The sequence below is a fragment of the Abramis brama genome, assembly GCF_963993115.1.
Source record: "Abramis brama genome assembly, chromosome: 25".
Classification (NCBI taxonomy): Eukaryota; Metazoa; Chordata; class Actinopteri; order Cypriniformes; family Leuciscidae; genus Abramis; species Abramis brama.
In genome coordinates this window covers 1,385,090-1,412,088 of record NC_139987.1, presented here as the reverse complement: position 1 = coordinate 1,412,088, position 26,999 = coordinate 1,385,090, and the positions used below count along the sequence as shown (strand labels likewise).

Sequence of the window (26,999 nt, the reverse complement as noted above, 5' to 3'; positions counted from 1 at the left end):
ATGGGAGCTTGTTTCCGCCACAGAATAAAACATTTTAAAAGATAATTGCGACTTTTTATCTCACAATTGCAAGTGTTCATCTCACAATTCTGACTTTATTTCTCAGAATTGCGAGTTATAAAGTCCAATTCTAAGGGGGGAAAAAACTTACTTTTTTACTCAGAATTGCGAGTTTATATATCACAGTTCTGACTTTATAACACGTTACCTTTGTTATTTTTTATTCTGTGGCGGAAACAAGCTTCCATATGGATGCCTATTCATTCACAAATAAGTATTTTTACTTTTTTACAATAAAGTATATTTCATTTTGTTAGTGGTGCTTTCCTTTTTAAAATGTTTGAATGTTAATGTTTAAATTGGCGCTTAATGAAATAAACGTTTGTTGAGTGTTTTTGCTGATTAATATCGGTAAGTAGGAATGCCTTAGTCTTTTTTATGTTTGTTTTTTATTACTGAGCGAAAGTGAAATGCGTGAAAGCATGGCAGAACATACAGTATATTGTTTGTTTTAAAGATATTTTGTTCAATCAGATCTGAGATCAGGCGGAACGAATGCTTCATTTACAGTGGTAACTTCAGGCATGCTCCCTCACAAATCCAGTCCTGAGCCATTTCCCTCAGCACAAGCACTGGCACGTCACGTCAAACAGGTAACACTTCAAAGTCAGTCCTCGGCCCGGGTTAATTCGAACCTTTCAGTTTCACCCAGTGGGTGTTGAATGAAACTCGCCCCTTCAGGTACTGTAGTCATCCTGAGTCTCCTCGAGGTGGGTGGGGTCGAGGAAATCCAGGACTCCTTCCTTCTGTACAGAGGCTGATGCGTCACAGATACGGCTACAGTTAAGGATACAGTTGAGTGATCTTGGAGGGAGAGGAATGTGAGGGCTTCAATAGAGCGGAGCAAACCTGCGTGAACACAGCCAGAGCTCATCCTTCGGGATCAGGCTCAGCGAATAGGAACACACTTACTGAGTCAAACGGGACGTCAGTGACAGGAAGAAACCTCAAATAGCTATTCATTGGAAACTACATTCTGTTGCACCGTATCAAATCATTTTGATAGTCTTTGTGCAAAAAAACTCTTTTTTTTCTGTTTACAAAAATCATGATGAATTTTCCCATAACAGAGTTGAACAGAACAGAAGTTGAAGAAGATAATGAAAAATCTGCACAATACTGACTAAAAGAGAAGTGTGCCAAATTTTTCAAAGGTGAAAACAGCATAACAGAGTTCAACTATTGAGACTGATGCAAGTGCAACCCCTTTGGTGCTCTTCGTTCATTTTTGTTCACACACACACACACACACACACACACACAAATAAACAATGGACATGACTTAAAAAAGGTTAAATGGTCCTGAAATAAAATAGTCACACTTGTACTCCTCACGGTCAAAACTGACCGTTTTGGAAATGAATGGGAAGCGAATTTCATCTAGTGGAAGCGTTCGGTACTGCGCCCAAACAAATCTAACTAAAAGCTCATAGTTGAGATATCAAGCTCAAATTTGGAGCACAACAACTTTATAGCTTTGATTTTCTCACAGTTTAATAGAAAAACGTGTATTGGAAAATATATACCTCATATAAAAACTGAAAATAGTATTTATGTGCATTTTTCACAACAATAAATCTAAAATTCTATAACTTTTTTAAGTTCACTTTTTAAAAACGTTTTCACTTAAGCAGAAGGCTAATCTGGCAAGGCCGTCTTTAAAAAGACCAGACTTCAGTCTGTGCTCCAAAACATTCAAGATTTATTACAGCTTGAGTTGGAAATGTCTTTTTCGGGTCTATGGATCATATGGACAAATGGATTATAACTACTGCATAAATATAATTTAGTGCCATAAAATAAATAAAAAACATTACATTAGCATTAACAGAAAAAATCTACAAAGTGCAAGCATGATATTTTAATTCAAATAAAAGTGAAATATTGGTAGAAATCTATGTGCTGTAACGCAATGTGATTATAAATAATGTGAGTTCAGCTTCCTGCCAGATATTTCATTTGTTAGTCACATGGGCATTTGGGAATCTGACTGTAGCGTTGGCTATTTACCATATAAATGGTTTCCTTTATTACGGGCACTATTACTCAGAAACATGATGGTGCAGAAGATCACAACATTTGGGTATAGGGTCCCTTCCCGCTTGCAACAGGCTTAAAAATATGAATCATGTTACAAAAGAGTGTTGTAAATACACGCTTGCGTTGCTCAATGCTGTCACTTCCTTTAAACAATAATTGACAAAGATACGTAATTGGTGACTTTTATTCACCTACGCCATGTCTTATTGAACAAACAGTTTATAGTAGTGGGTTCAAGGCACTTAGAGAACCTCAACTTTCCAAAGAACTTTTCTGAGAAATCGCAGAATTTCCGTGAGCGCAATCTGTATAAACATGACGCCTACATGTAAAGCGTACGGCCCAACAACCCCTTGTCCTCAAAACAAGCTCTTGACCATCTCTGCACTCAGATCAGATCTGTTCAGACATCAACCATCAAATCATTTTTGCAATGATTACTCTCACTTTTTCAGCTGTTGACTTTCACTCCACAGAGGTGTCACGATCCTGCAGTCTTGCAGAGGGATATGAATAACGCCTGTACAGACAGCAGGATCCTCTGGGTCATGACGATCATGTCAAAAGAGTGCATTAGGAAATAGCCTACGAGAATGAAAAGTAAAGTACATTTAGTTAGGAACACAAAACACGTCAGACGTCACAAAAGAGTGTGTTTTTAGGTCCTTTTCCTTTTTGTGAGTTTCTAGGAGGGGCAAAGTGTGAACCGGCAGCCTGTTCGAACTTGAAGAGATCAGAACATTATCCACCGACTGCTCTCCCCTCATATTTATTTGGATTGGATTTGTTGTCTTGGATACACACTACCCCTTATGGTCACATTTCTAGAAAATAGCATGTGCATATTTCATAACAATACATCTAAAATTCTAGAACTTTTAAAAGTTTTTCACTCTAGCTGTAATCTGGCAAATACCTTCTCTAAAAAGACCAAACTTCAGTCAAGATTTATGACAGTTTCAGGTCTATGTTCAAAAAGTGAATAAATGGATTATAACTACTGCATAAATATAATTCAGTACCAACAAATAAATAGAGTTGTTATTGTCACGATAACCAAACCGAAAGACAGTCTTGACGAAAGATTTGCTTCGCATGCATCAACAGTGCTCTAATACGCCGTCTATTGCAATGCCCATGTTTATGGTTATTTATATATCTTATATCATCATCTAGCCCTGTGAGTACTGCAAACCAACGTCGAATCGCTCACTCCGTTTTGTTTTCTTGCAGAAAAGCACCTTTGATGAAGTAAATATTTTCTGAATTGTGGATGTGGGTGTTGAGCGCAATAGAGCCAATTTGCAGGTGTATGTTTTACATCGCCATAAAAGGTCATCAAAACCACAAAAAAAAACATGACAAAAACTATAATTGTACGAGCATAATGTAAATATTATGATTAGTGTGAAAGCTAGCGTAAAACACCAGCCCTGTGCTTGATGCGCTGAAGGCACCGAGATGAAAAGGGCGAATGCTGAAGACGGCTCTCTCGTCCAGATGTCCGGCACGCCGTGTGTACTGCTCATAATGGACTGTTTTCTTTCAGCATTTCTGAAAGTGAAGTTGTTTGGGTTGTTTCATAAACACAGTTGTAACTGAAGGAAGAGCGCACTCAACAAAGCCCAACCTGAGCGCAACTCGCACAAGTGCTCTGGATGTTTTTACCGCAGTGCTATCATCGGTTACTGACAGCTGAATATCATTAGACCTCAAATCTTCAAGGATCGAGAAAATGTGCATAAAGACAGTCAATGTTTATGAGAGAGTTGCCATTAATACATTTAATTCTACATTGTCCCAATAAGAGCGTCATCACAGAGTTTCCAGTGAAGTATAAAGCAGAAGAGTCAGTGAGGAGTCAGCGAGACGCAGGCAAAGGTCAGTCCTCCAGCTGATGTTTAATGCCTCATGTGATGCTGAAGTCCTGACGTGTTGATAATATGTGTTGTGACTCTATAGCAGTGTTTTTACATAGTGATGTGGAATATAAAGGGCAGTTTGTATTTTAATACATGAAATAGTTGTTTTGTACATAGATACAATCAAGCTGCTCTATGAGATGTGATTGTTTACAACAGGATAACAAAAAATGAAAGAGCGATGGCTTCTGGAAAGGAACATATCCGACTACGACACACAGACGTCCTCTCTGGGCAACGTTACGAGGGTCTAATGTCACGATCAATATTCTGGCATTTTGGTTCCAGCTTGTATTCACTCCAGAACATTTTCACAATCAAAGCCCAGTGTGAATGTAGCTCATCTATGCTAGGATCTGCCAGTGATTTAAAGAGGCTGCTAATCTGTCACTGCATTGGTGTCATTTGGTAAGGGACTTCTTTGGATTACCTTTATGTTATATGTTGTAATCTCACAGTAGAAATGTAGTCTCCACCAAATACAGGGCTTTGTTGTAAAGACACAGATCCAGGTGCTGATGGACCCCTGGGACAGACCTTTTAATAGGACAAAGACATCATCTTCAGGTACCTTGAACCTTCGGGTATATACTGCATATATACACAAGACAAAACAAGTCAATCCTGTTTCGTGCCATTCACTACTTCTTCCACGTTAAAGGATTTCAAGAGATTTCAGTTATCACGTCTTTTGGTTGATTTAGTCAAAAGGAGCAGTTCAAGGTACCTGAAGATGATGTCTTTGTCCCATCCACGGTCTGTCCCTGGGGTCCGTCAGCACCGGGATCTGTGTCTGTACTGGTGCAGTCTCATACATGAACAATGACGGCCAAACCCTTCCACAATACGCCTGTATTGTTTGAACTGTCAGGCTTATTTGTCCATTTTTCTTTTATTTTATGATTAATGACGTTTTCTGTTCATATGAACAAAGGTTGAGTTGCTGACAGTGACATGAAGTGTTGATATACAGGCATAAAACACACCAAAAATCGCTAACACTTTACAATACGGTCTCATTTGTTAATATTGCATTAGTTCACATGAACTATGAGAAATATATTTTTACAGCATTCTTAACCTTTGTTAAAGTTAGTTAATGAAAATACAATCGCTGAATAATAATTACAATTACAATTGTTTGTTCATGTTAGTTCACAACAGTTGTTAGCATGATTTTAATAATGTATTAGTAAACGTAGAACTAAGATTAATAGATGTTGCACAAGTATTACATTTAATAGTAATTGTTAATAGTCCAAATGACTGTGATTGTGGTTTTCTATTACTATTGCATTACATTATTATTTATATCAGAAATAGCTCTTGATCTTATTCTATAATAGAATAATTTCCTCTAACCTGCCACTCATCTCTGGTAAGATGAGTAAGTTTACAGACATTTGCTGCAATAAATTAATTCAACCTCTACCTATAATCAACTGAGACAGTTGTGTATCCTATATGAGTTCATTGTAAATCATAAACATCACAAACAAACAACATTTAAACAGATAATGTATCAAATTATCTCAAGATGGAAATGCACACATCAAACACACAGTGTTTTAAAAGTAGAAGGTCTTTAAAAGCTTGACTCATTTTAGTTTGTGTTGATGTTACTCATATCGACCAGATTTTAATCCAGTGATGCATCTGACCTAAAATGACCTCCTCACCTTCCCCACCTGCCGGATCTTTTATTTTTTCACTCAGATATACTGTACTGTACGTCCTCTTGAAACTTGACGTAGACAAGCGTAAACAGCAGAAGGCGGCAGCCAAACAGATTAAAGCCCACCACCTGCGCTGTCTCATCATGCGAAGGAAATGTGTGTGTTACTGAGCTAAGAAGAGGCGGATGGGTGACTTACAACAGGATAAGATCTTCAAACAAACTCACTCATCCCTGAGGAAACATGCAGTAATCTTCAGAGTAACTCCAGTGCTTCACAACCCTCCCCGTTGGCAATATGAGATGAAAGACAACCAAACAAACCTAAAACCTGGAAAGGGAGCATTTAATGTAACTCCTGATATAAACCATCCTAGATTCAGATCCACTCTGACAGACATTCATTTAGCCTTGTTGCCATCAACTCTATTCTAGTGGATGGAAACAGGAGGAATCATCAAACTGGGTTCACTATAGTAAATGATTTCACAGACTTGTGCTGAATAAGAAGCTAATCATGCATAACCTATAAAAATGCCTGCTTGTATGTACAGTCAAACCAACATTTATTCAGACTCCTTCAACATTTCTCACATTATCACAGTTTATTCACTATAGTTTAGAAAATGGTAATAAAATATGACAAACTTAGTTGATATTTCACTGGTTTTGTCCATCCTTCTGTTAGACTGTCTCACAAATGAATTATGTTGAATCTCTGTTAAATTTAACTGCACAATTAGATAATACCAGTTTAGCTCAACCGATTATCAAGCAATGCTTCATTTTGTTCAGTCTGTGTGTAAAAAGAGCATTAGCAATTAAAGAAAATACACTGAAGCAAAACATGGTCAGGTCAAAGTGTCTGAGTAATTTTTGGTCCCAAATTTTTATACATTTTACTGGTAGTCACTGTATGAAGAATTTTTGGGTATAATATGTCACAGTTTACTTTATTTTGGTCTTCTCACTTACATAAATGACCTATAGTGTCCTGAACCCATATAGTTTTTGGTATATGTTAAATGCAACAGAGATTGAAGTGTAGAAAAACTCAGGATTTTTTTTTTTCTAATTCAATAAAACAAAAGGAACCCCCCAATTTTAACTTTTCATTTTTATTAAGCCCTATGGGGATTCTCCACAATCCTGCCCTCCTCTTCCTCCTCCTCCTCTTCCTCAATCCAACAGCATTTTCTGTTTTTACGGCCTGTGGCATCTTATTTATAGAGACATTGAGTTCATTATTTTTCTTCCTGATAGGACTGAAGGGTGTTTCCATTCTCCTGCCTGGAGACGTGGGTGAAACAGCAGATAAGAGGGCATTCGCTGAACACATCTCCACCAATATCATTCTGTTTTAAATAGACCTGTATGACAGGAAGTCAAACAAACAGCTCTCTCCATGTCCTCTCGTTGCGAACGTCACAGTGATATCAGTCAAGATTTGTTCCGGACTTTTCCACTGCACTTCACCTACTGTATTGTACGCTGTGAATAACAAACACGCTGTGCGTGCTTTAAACGGCAAACTAACTGCTTTCTCAATATTTCTTTGAGAAAGATTGTGTGGATATGTTTGGAGGTTCAAACATCTCTGAATGAACAAGATAAAGACTGACTGAGGCCCAATCGTATTCATCTTAGCTTTAGATCAGAAGTGTTAGTAAGAGAAGACAGTTCCCTCTGCTGGAAGCACTGAGCAACAGATTCACAGGAGCTGATGACATTATGCACGCAAGGAGCGCTGATCTCAGAACAGATGTTAGTGTTCAAACTGATCTAAAATGAGTTTGTTGAGGCCCTGTACAGCATTGCTACACTTCATGTAAAAATGGCCATATGCTTACAGTGTTGTTATTTTTAACTAAAACTAATTGAAATAAATCTGAAATAAAATATAAATATTAAATGATAAACTTTAAAATAAAAAAAATTACAAATGCTGCATGGTAACTAACCGAAATAAACATGTTTAAGCTGAGGTACTAAAATTACTAAAACTAAACCTGAAATAAAATAAATTAAAGCTAAATAGAATTCATGCTAATTCAAAATTATAAATACTATAATAATTATTAAATATTGTTATTTATATTCTATTTGCTTCAAGCTACAACAAAAAAAGCAGAATAAAATAAAACTTTACAGTTTATAGTAATGTAAATGTTTCAGCTGTTTTTAAATTCTGTTTTCTAATCTTCTTTCGGACCAAAGAAAAAGCAAACCATTAACTGTAGATGCAAATACAACAATTGTTTGTTTTCAGGGCTGTTCTGAGGCACATGGATGAAGTATTTACCACAGGGATAATGTGCAGTGTGTACTTACAGCTGCGCAGCCCTCGTTTCACAACAAAAACCGCAAAGACTTTAGGGAATGAAGTGCCTGAGAAGTCCGATGCACCCACAGCTGCCACATGCAGAAGAGAGAGACTCTGAGTCGACATGCACATACACACAGCACTGGCCCATCAGAGCATGAGCTACCGGGATTACTCCTTCATTCAATGGGTTTCCAGTTTGAATGCATGTGCAAACGGGACATAAAAACTCACATACTACATCAGAGGTTGGAATTACAGAAAAATTTATTTACTGAATGTTTTGAATAAAAAATTAAATGGAAAAAAAATTATTTTGATACTCAGTCGATTGTACTCTACTTTAGAAACATTTCCACAGCAAATGGAGGCTAATATAGGATTTGAATTTGAGAAGTTTTGATAAAATTAAGGAATAAATAGAGCTGGAGATACTGGAGTGATGATTTAGGGAACAGAGTATGTAAGAGGTGCGGAGTTCCAGATAACAATATTTAATCCCAACAGCCCTTCACGGCAAGCAATGACCTTGACGAAACAAGCCCTCGGGACAGATCCTCGGTGACTAGATGAGCCCTCGGCACAGATCCCTATGGCCAGCAATGAATGTGCCACGCCAGGACCAGCTGGGACCTAAACACAGTAAACGAGAACGTTCATCGTGCTTAAGGCCACTGATCCTTCATTAGGCCAGAGGAGAACTGGCCCCTCGACTGAGCCTGGTTTCTCCCAAGTTTTTGTTCACCATTTCTGTCACTGATGGAGTTTGGGTTCTTGTCACTGTCGCCTTTTAGCTTGCATAGTTAGGGACACTTCATATTCAACAATGTTACTGATTTAACTGCACTGACACTGTTGAATCAGAAACGTCTCAGGTTACGACTGTAACCCTGGTTCCCTGAGAAGGGGAACCGATACTCACTACGCCATGCTGCCTCACTAGGCTGTGAACATGCACAAACATAGTGGGGCACAGCATAAATTGACTCTATGGATTACTCAGGCGGAGTCAAAAGTGCGTCAAACCCATGGGCACATCCCATGCAGCTCATATGGTGGTGCTACTCCCTAAGCCATAGTCCCAGATAGGAAAGATCCCCAAGCTTTTATGCCAGGGGTATCCAAACCTATTCCCGGTTGCATAAAGCACCTTAAGTTTTTCCCTTAAGTATGAGACTTAAGGCGTGAATTCCCCTTAGCTAAGGGAATGACTTAAGGGTGTTGCATATAATCCCTTTAACAGTGTTTCCCTTTAAGTGTTTCAAGACAGCGACCCAGGTTTTGCTGTTATCAAAATTTGATTGCTGCCATGGACACGTTATTTGTTAATACAGATACTGGTAAGTTTCACAGAAACAGCATAACATGGATAAGGAAAACAAAAAAGAAAACCAAATATGAAAGGACCAGACGAGACAGAAACTCAAATTGATAGTTTACTCAAAGTTGAAAATTCTGTCATTGTACTCACCCTCATTCAGTCTAAACCCAAGACTTTCATTCATCTTTAGAAACAAAAAAATATATTTTTAATATCATTTTTGTCCATTTATTGAATATTGAAAGACATAAAAGTAATCCATTTTAGATGTATGACAATATAAGATGTGCTTTATGTGTTTATATGTGAAAAATACTAGAAACTTCCAGACAGGTGTGTTGAGGCAGGTTGCAGCTGAACTCTGCAGGACAGTGTTTGGACACCCCTGTCCTGTGCTCTACAACAAGAGAAGTCCTGGCTGTTACACCTTTCACCCTCACTTGTGGGACAGGCCTCAGCCCTATACGGCCCCAAGAGCAGACCCTTAAGGGGAAAATACCCAACATAGCCTCAGCTGTACCAGTATTTTGACACGGCTCTTAGGGAGCAGCCTACCCAAAGGGAGCATTCCCAACTACAGCCTTCGGAGACCTACAGAAGCCCCTCGCCAAAAGGGTGAAAAGAGAGCTAATATATCTGTCACAAGAGATTTTTTTACAAACTAGTTTGTAAGAAGTGAGATGTAAATAAACATATGCACATTCATAAGACGTAAAAGGGGACGTAAACATACGCATGACGGCACTACATGTGCACAAGGTCTTTTTGAGTCTTTTTCAGGTCTACAATTGAGCATTCAATCTGATTATCATAACAGATTATTTGGTTGCATGCAGAAGTAGATTGTATTTGTAGTGTAGTCAATTAACTTTGTTGAGTGACCTGACAGCATACTTACTAATTCATGAGTCATCACTCAAAGTATTTGCTGTTTATCTGCTGTTAAATCATTTCAATTGTGAAAATCACTAAATATTGACTAGTTGTTAATTTAAGTACTTCAAATTATAAGAATTATAAGTAGCTTGTGTTTTGGCAAGCCTCAGTCAAAAGTAGTTTTCCCAACACTGATTAATCCAGTGAATGAAACCAGCCCTCTACTCTCTACTCATAAGTGTTGAGCCAGCATTAGATTTACTGTCAGGATTACTAAATGAACAGCAAAAAGTTATTTGTAATCATCAAAGTGTTTAAACTAAAGAGAGTGCACACTATCATTAGTATGACACCCATAGGAAGGTTATCTGGGAGACACCTTCTGATGGAAAGACTAATGAAGCTTCAGTGAGATCATTGTTTATGCTGAGAGGCTGGAGGGAAGTTCAACATTTCCTGTTGATAGTGCTTGCTTGCGACTGAAAATTGTGTTCAACCCATCCAGTACTGAACAAACCCACCAAGAGTGATCAATAAATCTGAAGCTGTATTATCGAACCCTTAAATTGATATTTTGAAAGAAATATATTGGGACTATAGAGGTATACAATGGCACAGAAGCTCTTCATAACATTTATGATAACAAGAAGCTCATAAATGCTAACTTGATTATGCATGTGTTGTGTTTGTTGTGATCAGTGTTGGGAGTACATAATAAGTTCCATAATCAGATTACTTTTTTCAAGTAACTAGTAAAGTAATGCATTACTTTTACTTTTTTCAAAGTAAAGCAAGTGACTTTGTTTTCCCATGTATTGACTGACACCTCTCTTGTCTCCATGTGGAGAGAATCATGACATGAACTAATGAGCTGCAGTTCTACAGCGTTTATTAATGTTAATTTCAACATTTATTAATACATTATTAAAACCAAAAGTTGTATTTGTTAACATTAGTTAATGCACTGTGAGGTAACATGAACAAACAATGAACAGTTGTATTTATATTAACTAACATTTACAAAGATGAACAAATACAGTAACAAATGTATTGCTCATGGTTAGTTCATGCTAGTTAAAACATGAAGTAATGTTAATGAAACCTTATTGTAAAGTGCTACCAGTATGTTAAATACACATACTTTATGTATTTAATCTCACTTTATTAACCATTGTCTTTGCTGCTGACCTTCGATGATCCAATTAAATCATGCATTAAGCAAAAACATCACATTTGTGTTTCCTTTTTTTTATTGCTTAAATAAGAGTATTGAACTTTCTCTCCTGCATCCTATTCTTCTGTGATCCAGAATGGATCAGACACAAATGAATATTTCCTTCAGCCTGAATCAGATTACAAGTAACAAGTAATAAAAGTAATACAATTACATACAAGTAATTTCAACTTAAATTATATTAAAATAATTTAAAAGTTGAATCTCATATAACTTTTATAAATTGCTTGAAATATAATTGAGTTAATGTAAAAACACAAGTTGTCCTGACTTACTGATGATATAATTTTTTACAGTGTATAAAGAAGTATTAGCAACATAGGTTGCTTGCTAAGAATTTGATTTTGTCATAATACACAGATACTCTTGGCCATCAATGGAGAAATATGCTATTTGCTGTATAGTTGCAGATTTCAGCAAACCTTAACCTCTGCTGCTAACTGTGATTGGCACAGCCATATGGGCAACTAGGGAGATCCAATCCTAGCGAGACTGTTTAAATTCATTATTGTGCAACACTGCCACCTGGAGACGGTCACTACACACACACACACACACACACACACACACACCAACATGATAACAAAACCAGATCAGCAGTTCCTCTCCAATCTGTCCTGGGACCTCCACCACATCGGACACACCCAATTCAAATCATTCAGTCTCTACTAAAGAGCTGGAGAGTTGGATCAGCTGTGTCCGATGAGAGAGACATCTATGAGTGCAGGGACGGGGGTCCCGGGACAGGTTTGAGAAGCACTGATCTACAGCACCAATATTAAATGGATCTGAAATACAGTGGCACGTCCACCTCTACAAATGTAGCACATTATAAAAGTCTCATTACCGCAATACCGACCAGCCTTTCATTCTACACGACAATCCCATTTCCAGAAAAGTGGGGACATTTCGTAAAATGAAATTAAATCAATAATCTGTGATTTGTTTATTCTCTTTAACCTGTATTTAACTGACAAAGGTACAAAGAAAAGATTTCCAATGTTTTCACTGGTCAACTTATTTGTATTTTGTAAACATTATCACATTTTGATTGTCATGGCTGCAACACACTCCAAACAAAGTTGGGAAAGAGGCTTGTTTACTGCGGTCACATCACAGCCATCACACCGTTCCTTTTAATTACACTGGTTCCCAGCATGAGAATGGTGTGATGGTGACGCAGCATATGTGGTCTTTTGGGTGCCGATATGATTCCTTCCAGAAAGACCTCAACAAAACTTTGTTGAAAAAGTCTGAAGTCTGAAGTCGCCATTATGGTGATTAGTGTTTCAGCATGTGACTTTTAGTGGGACACTTGACCTCTGACTTTCGTTGAATTCATTATTTTTCAGCAGTTGTTAAAAGTGCATGCTATTATTATTGACTACATTTCATGCTCCTGACTGCATTGACATGTCTTTTACTATGTACACGTTCTGGGTTCAGTGACTGACAGCTGGATTTTGACATGGCAATTCCCAAATGACCTTTTTTAAAGTCTTTAAAAACAGCAACTTTCAATTTTGAGCTTTCATTATTAATAGCTCTATCTCAGCAGCAAGAGCTCTTCTCATAACCCGTCTTACTGAACAAACTGTTTATGATTATGCTGTTATTTGGCATTTTTCTTTGTTTTCATATTTCTAAATATTTTTGTTTTGCAATGTACACAATCTCTTTTGTACACAAAACAAACTCTTTTATACACAACTGTTTTGTGCATCGATCATTTGAAACAGGAGACACATCCTTTGAAACGTTTCCCCCGTTTGAATTTTTACTTTGTTTAAACTTCAGATGACATTAAATAATAATATCATCCTAATTAAAACAATTAAAATATTCAATTCTACTGTCAAGAGAGGGAACAAAAGAAACTACAAAGTTATAACTATATATTTTAATAAATCATGGTTTAATCTTATATTGTTTTTCCTTTACATCATTTATGTGTTAAAAACAGAAATATGCAAGCAGAAACAATGCTTTTCCCCAAACACAGCTTGCATACAGACAGCTACTCACACTCAACCCCGCGAGACCAGCTTCACCAGCTCCGGTTTACTTGAGAACAGCATGACTATGCCGGTCCACCAGCCAGACCAGCACTAACCAGCATAAACCAGCCTGGACCCGCATGGAATTCATGCTGGTTTACTCTGGATTCTGCAATCTCAACTGATGTAAGACAGTCCGTGGTCGGTCGTCCACGATTCATGATGGGCCTTGGGCCAGACAGATCTGGACCGCAGACAGGCAGACAGGCACATCCCTTCTATGGGGCAGAGTGGCTAAAACCACTTTGTTATAGCAAATGCAGATTGTCCATGTCGTTTGCACTGATGCATCTCCATACCATGACCGATGTTTGCTTTTGCATCAGTCGCTGATGAAAGTCTGGATGGTGCATTTATCTTGGGAACTGAGAAGTTGATGTCCATTTTTCCCAAACACAACCTGAAACGTAGACTTATCTGACCACAGCACACATTTCCACTGCCGTTTGGATCATCTGAGATGAGCTCGGGCCCAGAGAACTCACTGGAATTGAACTGATGTATATCTTTCTCTTTGTGTAACAGAGATTCAAGCTGCTCCTCTTGATGCGGCGGCAGACTGTGTTCAGTGACAACGGTTATCCACAGCAGTCCTGAGCCCATTTAACACAGGTTTCTCATGAAGTGCCATCTGAGGGGTGAAGGTCACATAACATCTCCTGGCTTGTACTGGGATTTCTCTGGATTCCCTGAATCTTTTTACAATATGGTAGAGGGTGAAAGAGAAATGTGATTTTTTTTAATTGTTTGACAATTCTTTTATGATATTTGGCACAAAGTGATGAGCCATGACCCATCTTTGCTTGCAAAGACTGAGAAGCTCTTTTACACCCAAACACGATACCCTCACCTATTACCAGTTCACCTGTGTATTGGGGACTGTTTCAAAAGAGTTCAACTTGGACATTCTACAATCTTTTTACTTTTATTTTGCCTCCGTCCCAACTTTTTTGGAGTGTGCTGCAGCCATCAAAATCAATATTTTTTTTATATTTACAAAATATAATTAAGTTGGTCAGTGAAAACATTGGAAATCTTTTCTTTGTACTTTTGTCAGTTAAATAAAGTTTCAAGAGAATAGAATTTAGTCACAGATTCTTGATTTTATTGCATTTTACAAAATGTCCCAACTGGAAATGGGGTTGTATTTTGCACCCCTTTTTGTTTTTCACTCTCAAGCATTATTTTCAGCGTGTAGAGTTGAGAATGAGTTGAGCCAGTCTAGGCCACAGTGGAGGAATGTACTGGAAGGGGAGAGCAAACTTATACAATGGTGGTTAGTGTCTGGAGGAGATGAAGAGACAGCTGCTACTGTCCATTAGAGCCCAGGACCCAGCAGATCTGAACACATGCCTGAATGAAGGATGCCTGCTACTCACACAGGCAGAGGCAAACGATCACATCACGACTGACCTAGCATCCACACATGCTCACAAATGAATGCAAATATCAATGACAATAAAGAGTATGATTGGCCTGTGGGTTTGTGGGCCAGATCATGAAAATGGGTCCCACTGGTGTAAAATTGTCAAGCAGAAACATTCTCAGAAAACATCAAATACAATTACCTGAAAATAATGAAGACAACCCACAGATCAGTCCATTAGCAGTTTGACACTCATCACACACCAGTCTCCATCCTTGAACCAATTAAAAGAATCTCAATTAAAAGAACACAGCTCATTTCAGCGGCACAGAAACCATTCCCTCCTTACTTGCACAACAAAAACATGACAAAAACAGCTGAAGGTCATTTGAGTCATTTTACTTGTGCAAGTATTTGGCTACTCTACCCACTTCAAGCTGGCACAAACTGGACAAACACATGAGGCCAGGGGTCAAAGCTGGATAAACCCTGCTATGGTAATGAATGCCAGGCTAATTAAATCCATTCCTTTGAAAAATCATTGTGGCTTAAAACAGATTCTATTTATCATCTCAGAAAAGAAAGCAACACACTCTTCTACGTTTTCCTTGTGTATTATTTAAAAATGTATTTTGTCAAAAGCTCTATCAGATTGGATATAATTTACTGCAGGCAAGACGAATCCGGGATAAATCAACTGCTGAATGTCTTGGCATTTTACGACAGGAATTTCAGAGCATAAACCCCTGAAATTTGAACATGACTTCAACAATGGACTTCTTATGATCCTGTAAAGAGTGAGCAGCGAGAGGACGGCTGATCTGCAGTTGTCTTCAGCAGCTGAGGAAGTGTGTTTAGGAAGGTATTTAGTGGGCACACGCCAGAGTGGGACAGGTGTGTGTGTGTGTGTGTGTGTCGCGCATGAAGTCCTAACAGCTCTAATCAGGGATGAAACTGCAGATCATGCGAAATATCTGTCATTCATTTATATACGCAACACTATATACAGTAGTCAACATTTGAAGAGGATCAAAAATGTTCATCAAAGTTGTCCTAAGACAAGAACGGGTATTGTTCAAATCTATAACTTTGATTAAAGGTTTTGATCCACTTCAAATGTTGACTACTGTAGATATAAGATATTAAATTATAAGTGTTTGCAGCAAGATACACTTCTGTGTAGGCTATTACAGACAGAGTTAAGAATGTGTCAGTCACATCTCTGCATCTGCACCTGGTAAGAACCAACATGTAACAGAAGTCTTAAATCTGAAAGAAGAAAAAAGACACAATCGCACTATTCGCATTTATACTGCAGGGCCGCTGAATGCTTGATTCTGATTGGTTGATGAGCGTTCTGAGGTGTGCAAATATTTTCCAGTAAACTCACGGCTAAAGTAGTTCCAGGCAGGTTTTGATCGCATTACCCTTCCATATCACTGCGCCAAATGATTTCAGTTATTTCAAAGGTCCTTACAGCCGACAACAGAAAAAGAACCAAAACACACAAAACATTGACCAAATAATAGGATAAAAATGACAAAATATATCCACATTTTTCACAATACAGCACAGACACTCACACACACACGCGCACAGAAACTTCTTGTCAGAGCTGCCACGCGACTATATCAATAAAATAGTTCCGCAGTTGAAAAGCGAGATGACGTTGCTGTTCATGAAACAGTTCAACGTACAACTCCGCTATTAGAGACGCTGCTGCCAAACTGAGATATACATTAGTCGTCATATCAGTGGCTCAAGCCTCCATTACTAGCTCTAAAATTATGTTTTGGAATTGGCAATGAAGGCTTGCGATTAGATGCGTAATAAATTAGCATAATGAGCGTTGTGAGGACAAACACCTAACAACTGTCTTGAAATAAAACATCTGAACCTTGTCTTGAGGTGTGGAGTAATTGACATATCATACATACTGTAGATATCAGAGGAGAACTGTCAGGTCCTCTAGACCTCAGAGAGGGCCTCAACAAAAAAACTTTTAAATATTGTTTTTTAATAAAAAGTCATCAGTTCTAATTTTATTTTAGGAATTCAGAATTTCACAATCAACATATATATATATAAAATGTTTTTGAGGAAATAAACCCTTTAAACCTGCCTATTGAGATCAGCTCAGTGATTGGTGGTCCGCTGAAAATTACAGAGCCAAGCCATAGCAAGCCGCCACTGCCGCCATTTTGCAGAATCACCGGTCAATCTGTAAATTTACCAAATCTGTGACCATTATGAATATTTGTTGCAATTCTGCATAATAGTGCATTTTTTTCCCAAATAAACAAAGTATATTACAGTCTGCTCCATATATTTAATGGCTGCTGTGCTGTGCCAGTCTAATGACGTGATTTACCTCAACACTTGTTTGAGGTGGTGGTTTCCAGACTGCCACGATCACGGTTCACTGTCTATGATGCAGACGTGTCTGTCGCTTATCCGCTTTGCTGCGAGTCCTGTCGTGAAGTGTCGGCTTACATTAAATTTAGTTGGTTTTGTGTGGTAGGAAGAGGTGTCTATCATACGTTCTGCAACCCGGCGAGGGAGTCACCATATTTCTCTGAAGTGCACACACCAATTGTGATGATGATGCAATTATTTGTAATGAGGATTTGCATTTTATTACATTTTGTTTTATTTCGGTGATAACTCTCACCTTCGCTGTGCTGTTTGCCTGCATTTCTAAGGCTGCAGCATCGTTTCAGAGCTGAAACTGTCAAAGGTAACTTCTAGTGTTACAGAAAAGCACACAGTAAGCTAGACTGATAGTTTGAGTTTTCCCCAACGAGGGAAGGAGTGAGAGGGCCATGGTTTAAGCGTCTTGGTTTGCTACTGGTATATATCATGTATCATGCAGCGGTGTGTGCAGGGCTGTCGTTAACTTTCACAGGCATGGGTGTATATAGGTGGGTCCATGTACATTCAGGGAGGTCATGGTGGTGAACCCCTGTCCCTTTTGTTCAAACACCAAACAGAACCCTCAGTAATAAAAGCCCCATTAATAACACATTAAATCTTCATTTCATTACCATTAAAGAAATGTAATTTCGCTGACAGGCCTGGCACAAACCACATTAGTGATTGACAAAAAACATGTTTATTATACATGTTTATATGTTTTCTTTTACCTTGAGTAGCTTCGTTAATGGTTTTCTAGAATACATCATGTCACTCAATCTATCAACAAAATAGTATAATGTAGAACATATTGTTTGTCCAGAGCAGTCGTGGCGGACTAGTAAAGAAAGCCTATGATCCTGTCCGACTGAGCATGGGCATTTCACTCACGCTGGTGCATCAACGGTACATTAGCATAGGCTGCCCTATTTGAATGGTTGCATGGTTTGAATGGTCATGATTGGTTGATTGCCAAATTAAAATACGTAAAAAATAAGCCGCGTTTCCACCGCAGGAACTTTCCCCAGGAACTAGGAACTTTGGGCTGGTACTCGATGTGTTTACACCACAGGAACCAGGGTCTAAATGAAGTTCCGGGTAAATATTTCCCCCTCCGATAGTCCCTGCTCACGAGGTAGTACTTTTTCAAAGATCAGGAACTTTCAGGGGTGGGACTTGTGCGCTGCACAAGCTGATTGGTTGTGTTCACGCTGCATTTTGGTTGGATGACTCCACGCAGCATTTTATTTATTTTTAACCTCCCTTTTAAAAAAATCTATTGCGGTTCGTGTCGTGGCTTCATGCAGTAAGAGTTGTCTGTCTGCAAATATGGAATTTAATAAAAAAAACTGGTGGACTGGCGACGAGTTTCAGGCTTTATTTTGTGGAAGAGGAAACTTTCTGCGCGTTCGTCCCAGCCATCTCACGGTCAATGTCCGCAATAGCTGATAACATATTTTATATCTAACGTTAGCATTACGAGCTTACTGCACACGCTTTATCAGTGCTCATCTCTTTTCTGCCACAGCTTTTATTATTAAGTCATTATGTTTACACATTGTCATCTATTGCAAGGCACTCCAAATCATGTTATAAATTTACTATAACAGGATTGAAATAGCGCTTTGAGGTTAGTAACAAACAACTATTTACAAGACTGTCACTATTTATGATTGATAGACGGGGTTCAGGCTTTTTTTAAGCGTATTTGCGAAAGAGGAAATTTTTGCGCGTTCGTCCCAGGCTCACAATAACTGATAACATACGTTGTCTAATTTTATACGCATACGAGTTTTCTGAACACGCTTTAGTATCAGTGCTCGTCTATTTTGTTTTGTTAATTACCTCGTTAGTAAACCAATTCGGTAACACTTTAGAATACTGTATCTTACTTACTGCATAACTTATAAGGAATTATTGAAGAACTAATAGGTAATTCTTCATTAACTAGTTATTAACTACTGTTAACTACTAAGGAAGATGTGTTAACTAATCAGTATGTAAAATAATTTTATGATTGTGTTAAGTAACAGTTAGTTAATCAATAACTAATCTGTTTTCCTCAGCATATGCCATTGAGTAAATTCATGTATTTGAGGCAACGACTGAGGGAAACTGAAAGGGAGCTTATTAGTAATTCATAAATAATTGTCAAATAATTCTGCAGGAATTACTTATAACCTGATTAGTAATTAATAAAGAACTATCAAATAATTATCCAGGAATTAGGCTACTTTTAACCTGAAACAGTATTCTAAAGTGAAAATATAGGGAACTTATTAGTAATTAATAAAGAATTATTAGATAATTCTTCATGAATTACTTAGAACCTGATACAGTATTCTAAAGTGAAAATATAGGGAACCCATTAGTAATTAATAAAGAACTATCAAATAATTATCCAGGAATTAGGCTACTTTTAACCTGAAACCGTATTCTAAAGTGAAAATATAGGGAACTCATTAGTAATTAATATAGAATTATTAGATCATTCTTCAGGAATTACTTAGAACCTGATACAGTATTCTAAAGTGAAAATATAGGGAACTCATTAGTAATTAATAAAGAATTACCAGACCGCCGCCCTACGTTTCACTCATAGCCAAAATATGCTGTTACTGACTCCATAACCTGCCCATAAACAAACAGTGCACAGCTCTAAGAACATATTTTAACATCTGATGTTTTAGGATCTTTAGAAATAAAAACATTTGTTTTATGCAAGGAATCAGGCGTTTCCATCACGCAAAAAAGACAGACTCGTTAGCTAGCTAACTGACATTGTGTCCTTGTATGTTGCCTTGCATAAAATAACATGATTTACAGCACAGTAATGATTTTATAGATTCAATAAAACGTACACAAACCTTTATTTCGCTGAAGAAATGCACCATATCGGCATTGTATGTTAGTTACTTCTTAGTTATTTTTCTTGAACCTTAATTAGTAGATAATTAATAATAGCTCATAGGGAGGTATGACAGAATTCATTAGTTATTGATTAACTAACTGTTACTTATCACAACAATAAAATTATATTACATACTGATTAGTTAACACAACTTCCTTAGTAGTTAACAATAGTGAAGAAGTAGTTAATGAAGAATTACCTATTAGTACTTCAATAATTCCTGATAAGTTATGCAGTAAGTAAGATACAGTATTCTAAAGTGTTACCACCAATATATAACTGCAGCACAGTTTGAATCTCCTCCATACTTATTATAAATGTGGCGCTCAAAACTGATTACTGTCCGTCGCAGACTGGGAGGAGCAGTTGCGCGCAGTTTACCTTCCCGGTACTTTAGACCGCGGTGTAAACGCAGAAAGCAATACTTCTGCATTAAAACAGACAGGTAGTCATTTAATGAGAACAATGTAGCATTCATTTTAGATACATTCGCTAACACTGCAATCATATCACTCACTTTATGAATTAATGCACATTTTGAAGGCATTTGGGCCTGCTGAAGCAACACGCACTGGACCCACTCAGGTCCCTTTCCCTCGCGTCCAGTGTTTCTGATTCACTGCCCTGCAAAACAGAAACACAGCGCAAGAGCCAAAGACGACCATCTAGCATCACGTGTATAAACTACTTTGACATTGTGGATAAAATGCATATGCAAAATGAATATATATATGAAAGACTGAGAATGTCAATCATTGGAAACCACAGTCACTCCTCAAGACCAAATTCCTCCCAATTGACAAGGTCAATGATGACCCTAATCAAACACACCTGATTCAACACAACAGCTCATTAGTAAGGCTCCGGGGCTGCGTCCCAATTCACATACTCTCTGTTCTAAATAGTATTCGAAATTACAATTAGTGTGTCCCAAATGGTAGTATGTTGAAATGAGTTAAAAGGTTAGAATTAGAAGTGTGCAAATATGCACAAAACATGCACCAATTTGTAATCTAATGGTGACAAATTTCACATATCTGGAAATGATGATCTCTATCTCCACCTTACAAGGGTGCAAATGACAACCTATCTGCATTTTCACTAGTCTTGGTGACAAAGCTGTAATGACCTTGACTGACATTTGTCACTGGTTAATGTCAAACTAACTACATTGTGTAAAAAGTCAAGAGTCCATAATTCCTGGATATTTTCTGGACCCTCACTGACCACCACTGCTGTATTTGTCAGCTGAGGAATGACGTTTGTTGTTGTGCAAAGAGACATTTATTAACTTTTAAAAGCAATTTCTTGAGGCTTCTGATTTGTTCTGTAAAGTTCCAGCGAAACACTAGCAGATCATCAAGACAGATGACACATATTTTCCAGCACAGGCCAGAACAGCAGCTCCACAAATCTTAGAAATGTGGATGGAGCATTTGTCAGTCTCATAAGCATGCCTTGGAACTGATACAGGGTACTTCCAGCGGTAAAGACACATTTCTTCCCTTCTCATATGACTCCCATTCAACTTGACAAATGAGTAACAAGTTACAACAAATGTCGGAGTCAAACTTCCCCATTTAAACTGACTATGATAAAATATACTTCAACTATACTCACCACAACAATTATTTGAGCTTGTAATGCCTTGTAATGTGAAGCACTCACAGCATTAGAGAGCATTTCACCTGAACTCACCTGCCTGTAATTATCAAGTGCTCCTGAAGACCAGAGTTTGATCAGGACCGGGCTGGAGCTAAACTCTGCAGGACAATGGCCCTCGAAGGCCAGCGGTGAGAAATCCAGCACTACACTACAGTACTTGAGGCGTTCACACTTGTAACTCTCTTGGTTCTTTTGGTCCGGACTAAATAAAGATACATTTAGTCCTGGTTTGCTTAGCATTCACAGTGTCATTTTTAAAGCTACACTGTGTAGGATTTTCTCCCATTTAGCGGTGAAATTGTTTATGACTACCAACTGAATATTACTTTCTAGCCCCTCCCAATCCGAGGGCGTTTTAACTCCTGCGTATTATTTCAAATCTGCCGACAGTCGCGAGTAATCTCCCCCTCGCATTCGTCACGGTGCCACTGAGTGTCAAAACGCGAAAGGCGAAGCTTGAATTTCCAGGTATGTCCCTCTTTGGCTAATGTATTTTCAAGATGGAGGCGCAACACGGCTGCCGCCATTCGAGCGACTCGCTCATATGTATCCTGAATGGCAGATTCTTCGCTTACGAGAATACTTGATTAGTTGGTGGAAGTAATTACACATGAATGAGGACATATGATTTTGAAAGAACAAAGTGTTTTTTGCTAAGAATCAACTTAAAAAAATTACACAGTGTAGCTTTAAAACTGAACCTAAAGATACAAAACAAAAAAAAGCTTTTATTACGTACATTTTGCGATCGAACATCTAAAACAGTGCTGTGTTCTGGGCTAAATGCGCTTGTTGTATGTGCTTGTACATTTGATGGTATTTTGACAAGCTGAGAACTCGTAAAGAGCTTATAAAATGAGTAAAGGAGTCAAAATAGTGGCAGGAATCCCTCTGTCACACACAAACAAATGAAGACCCGGAGACGCGGTTCTGACGCCTGTCCCGAAATGTGCTGGGCAACATCGGGACTATGACGAGTGGAAACAGATATGCTTGAGCACATTTTAGGGTCGCATCTTGTGACATCATGTCCTGTTTTTGGTTCGTTTAGATGTGTTTGGTCCATGTTGCGTTCATATTTCAGTCGATGAATTTCAGTTTGTTTGGAAGTGGACAAGTCTTGTTCCGCTTGTTCGATGGCAGCGTTCACACTTATTCAAATGAACCGCACTAACAGAGCAATCGCTTCAGGGTTTGTTTTAACCAAACCTGCCCAGTGTGAACACACCATGCCCTTACACTACAACACTGCTTTGGTAGTAAAAATAATAATAAAGAAAGACAAAACACATGAGTTGTGGATGATGCAATTACATATGCAATTTGCATGCATTAATTCATTCGATATAATTTTGTTAAAGCAACTGTAACTGTATGTGAATAATTCTTTTGTAATTTTAATACTAATTTGTATAAATAAAGTACACTAGCAATTGCAACTAGATAGCAAGCAACATGATAAAACTGCAGGGTGTCACACTTTTGGTGTTCTAGGAGCTCGTGCTGAATGTGGGCCATTTGAATGCAGAATAAAGATGGGATTATGGGATAATCTGTGAAAGGACATGGGATTATGACTGGGTATCTGTGTAACCCTTCTGAGATATGTGTCCAGACTTAACTTCAGCTCTCATATTCATCTGCCACAGATCCAGCTCATGTGCTGTCCTTCAAATAAATTATCTCTGGTACACACTCAAAATACAGCAAATTAACCTCTGCCGTTTCTTTTACAACCCAGTTTATTCAATACGATTTAGAATTCCATTAAAGTTAAACAGAAAGTTTATTAAATAAATTGTCCTGATTGTTTATGAGCATCACATTATATGCCGTTGCAATATTTCTTTGAAGCCTTAACTTTGGATTTTGTGTGATTGATTTTATTCACTGAAGTAAAACAATGAAACATTAAAAACGTAGATTTATTACAATCCAAGATCAGCAGCGACTTAACCCATTTTAAACTGCATTATAATGCGCTAGAAGCTCACGCTTTTCTCTTCCCCTCGTCTTCATTATTTTCCTCGTCACTTTGCTTGGGCTAAACCTTGACTCCATTCAGTAATGCCTTCTCCTGCAGGCAATTGTAAATCAATAAGATTCAATAAAGAAAATGAATAACGTTATTATCTGACAGAAGGATGGAATTTGTAGTTCCCTTAGGAGTTGAAGCCTTTAAAATCAATTCAATTGCCATTATAGAAATTGGAAGAAAAACAATGTTTTGAAAATCAGCGCTTTAAATACGATTAATATTAAGTATTCAACATAACATAAATTACCTGTCCCTGAAATTATTATTGCAACCTTTCCTGCTTTTACTAACTGTATTGTACATCATGATATTAGAGATGTTTTCCCAATCTGATTCTGAACACTTAAAAAAAAGTGTCAAAATCATCATTCATTTGACACATGCTTTTTCCTTCTTCTTCAAAAACCTAATCTTTATGATGTCTAGATGTCCATAATCTATTCAAATTCTCATCATTAAATTCTCATAATATTAATGGGACAGACCTCTCAGGTCATGCCAGGACTGGAAGTAGATAAACTCACAATAGTGAGATTAAAAGACAGCAGAGGAATATTTGCGTCAGCACCAGAGCGGTGAATGACCTTCTCCCAGAGGGCAGCAGTGGGTATTAAACACACTCGAGAGCAACACGGCACTGGTGTAACTGGAATGAACACTCAAGACTAACAACTTATTGAATCTATTGTACTATTTTTGAGTGAGAAAAACAACACAAAGCTGAGCTCATGAACATCTCAAAGCTTCTTACAGCATTACCGCTGCACACAGGCAATGAAGCAATACTGGAGGATTTCATCTTGCCAAATTCAAACAAAGGCAGCTCAATCACAAAGCCAAAATATATTCATTAGTTTCTATCACAAATGCTGTTATGTTGCAGGTCTAATAACCGTTAACCACCGTTAACCCAAACAAACGGGTTCCCTATGATGTGTAGTGCCAGAACTTCAAGACTGTTGGTGCACATAACAAAGAATAAATGTGGAGGGAACATATAAAGGCAGAATGACTTGTGTAGCCTATGCTAACATTGAACTATACTTGGACCTTGTGTTAAACCACCAAGCAAAATCAACTGACTGTAGGTAGGCACGCTAGCAGACACGAGTCAAAATATGTCAGACAATGATCAAGCCTAAACTATAGCAGGCAAATGAGAAACAGAAGAATCATCTTTAACTTTAGATGCCTCTCAATGTTCGTAACACCTCATCTAACCTTTCAACCTCATGTTCTGTAAGTACAGATGATGTGACATGAGCTAATCAAAGTGAACACAAGCCAAAGCTTCCTGCAGTGTCTCCTCGCTCAAATCATTAGGGTTAGCTTTAATACAGAGGCAACAGGGTTGAGCAGGAATTTCTGTAATCCATCAGAATCTGATGATGACATTAGTGGTAGTAATCTCTGCGGAAATCCTGCCAAAAACACAGATTTAAGGCACTGACGGTCCAGATTTTGAATAATTCTTCTGCATGACGTGAACTGGAGTGCCAAAAATGGAAAAAAATTCAAATTAAACAAAAAACAGTTTTATCCATCCATCAAGTCAAGCTGGTCAAACAAGTTTGAATACAATATTGTCAAACACACAAGACCTTCTGACAGCAGTCTGAGATCTTCAGAGGATGTATGCTTAACTAGTCTGTTAAATGAACATCAGATAGCAACATATTTAGTTAAAACTCTCACTGTCCAACACTACAATGGACATTACCACAGTACTCTTTGAAGAATGTTGCAGTGTCCTGTAAATACTATCATGTCTCAATCAGTAGCATGATATTACTGATTTTTCTTTTGCTATTGGGTCAAATGTATAGCTTCCCTTCAAGTTTACCCAACCCTGGAATGTGAAAAGAGTACATTTGAAATCATTATGCAAAATAATGTGACTTTAAAATGTCCAGCCCAGAACCAAGCTGCATTATAATGTGCTTTGAATGAATATGAAGTGTATCTGATAGTATCACTGTACTTTCCCCTGAGCTCCACATCAGCACCAAGATCAACAGTCAGGAGACAAAACAAAACGCAAAGAAAGTTCCAGTTTAGTTTTGCTGTGTGTCACTGAACTAAACTCCCGTGCATATGCACTTCTGACAGGTATATATAAGGGTCTTACCGCACTCCTGACAGAGCACTAGACTCACGTCCTTCCTCACGGTGCGCTTGGTCTCCACCGGAGGGAAGACCGGCGTGAACACGGACGTGTCATTAGTGGCTTCCATGAAGAACATGTACCGGATCCCGGTGTTGAGCTGGAAACATCTGCCACCTTCAAACCAGATGAGCGACACCACAGAGTTCTTGAGGAGCCCTCCCGCCTTCAGCCGCCACACCTGCTGCACCCTGACGCGCACCTGACGCGACGCGTTGCCCTGCCGCTCTTCCTCCTCCTGGAGCCTGCCCTCAAACACGACCCCCGAGCGGCGTACGCGCTCCTGCACTGACGCCGCGGGCGGCGAGCACGCGACGCTCCCACCCCGGACCACGCGCGTCCACAGGCACAAACACACGGCGACTCCACAGAGCGCGGAGAGCGCGGAACAATCGCGACCTGACGGAATCCGCCGCATCCTCGCGCGCGCGTCTCTTGCGTTCAACGGGACGGATTAAAGTGGAGCAGGAGAAGTGAATGAAGAGACGCGTGGGTTCTGTCGGCTCTTCAGCTGATCGTATTACAGGAGGCGGGGTGAGGATTTCCCCTCCGCGACACCGCATGCGACGCGACGAAGGACAGCGCGATTGGTCGCGTCGTGTGTGGGTTAAAGTAAATAGTGGTTAGGGATTTGAAAATATATTAAATAGGCCTGATATTCTGTTAAAACTAAACAAAAAGTATTCTTCCACAACATATCTGCACTCTAAAAAAAATGATAAGCTGTCAACTTTCAACCCATGTTTGGGTCAAATATGGACAGACCCAACCGTTTTGGTTTAAAATGGAATTAAAAAAGTAAACCAATGGTTGGGTTTGTCCATATTTGACCCAAACATGGGTTGAAACAATGTGTATTTAAAAGTTTTATTAAAAGCTTTTTCAGTTTTGCCCAACAATAGCTTATAGGCTAATAAAGGCTATTTAAAGTTGTT

The 26,999-nt window shown here is 38.4% G+C and overlaps 1 protein-coding gene across 5 annotated transcripts in view; it reads right to left on the bottom strand.

Annotated features, from left to right (window-relative positions):
- nrg1 (neuregulin 1) overlaps positions 1-26,593 on the bottom strand; it is an 84,300-nt gene extending 57,707 nt beyond the window's left edge. For 4 of the 5 annotated variants that reach the window (XM_084103596.1, XM_084103594.1, XM_084103595.1 and 1 more), the window contains exon 1: positions 26,029-26,593. In XM_084103596.1, the coding sequence (XP_083959722.1) occupies positions 26,029-26,482 (454 nt within the window). In that variant the 5' untranslated portion in view covers positions 26,483-26,593. The remainder of the gene's footprint in view (positions 1-26,028) is intronic. The other variant, XM_084103600.1, reaches the window with a different exon arrangement.
- Between the last annotated feature and the right edge of the window lie 406 nt (positions 26,594-26,999).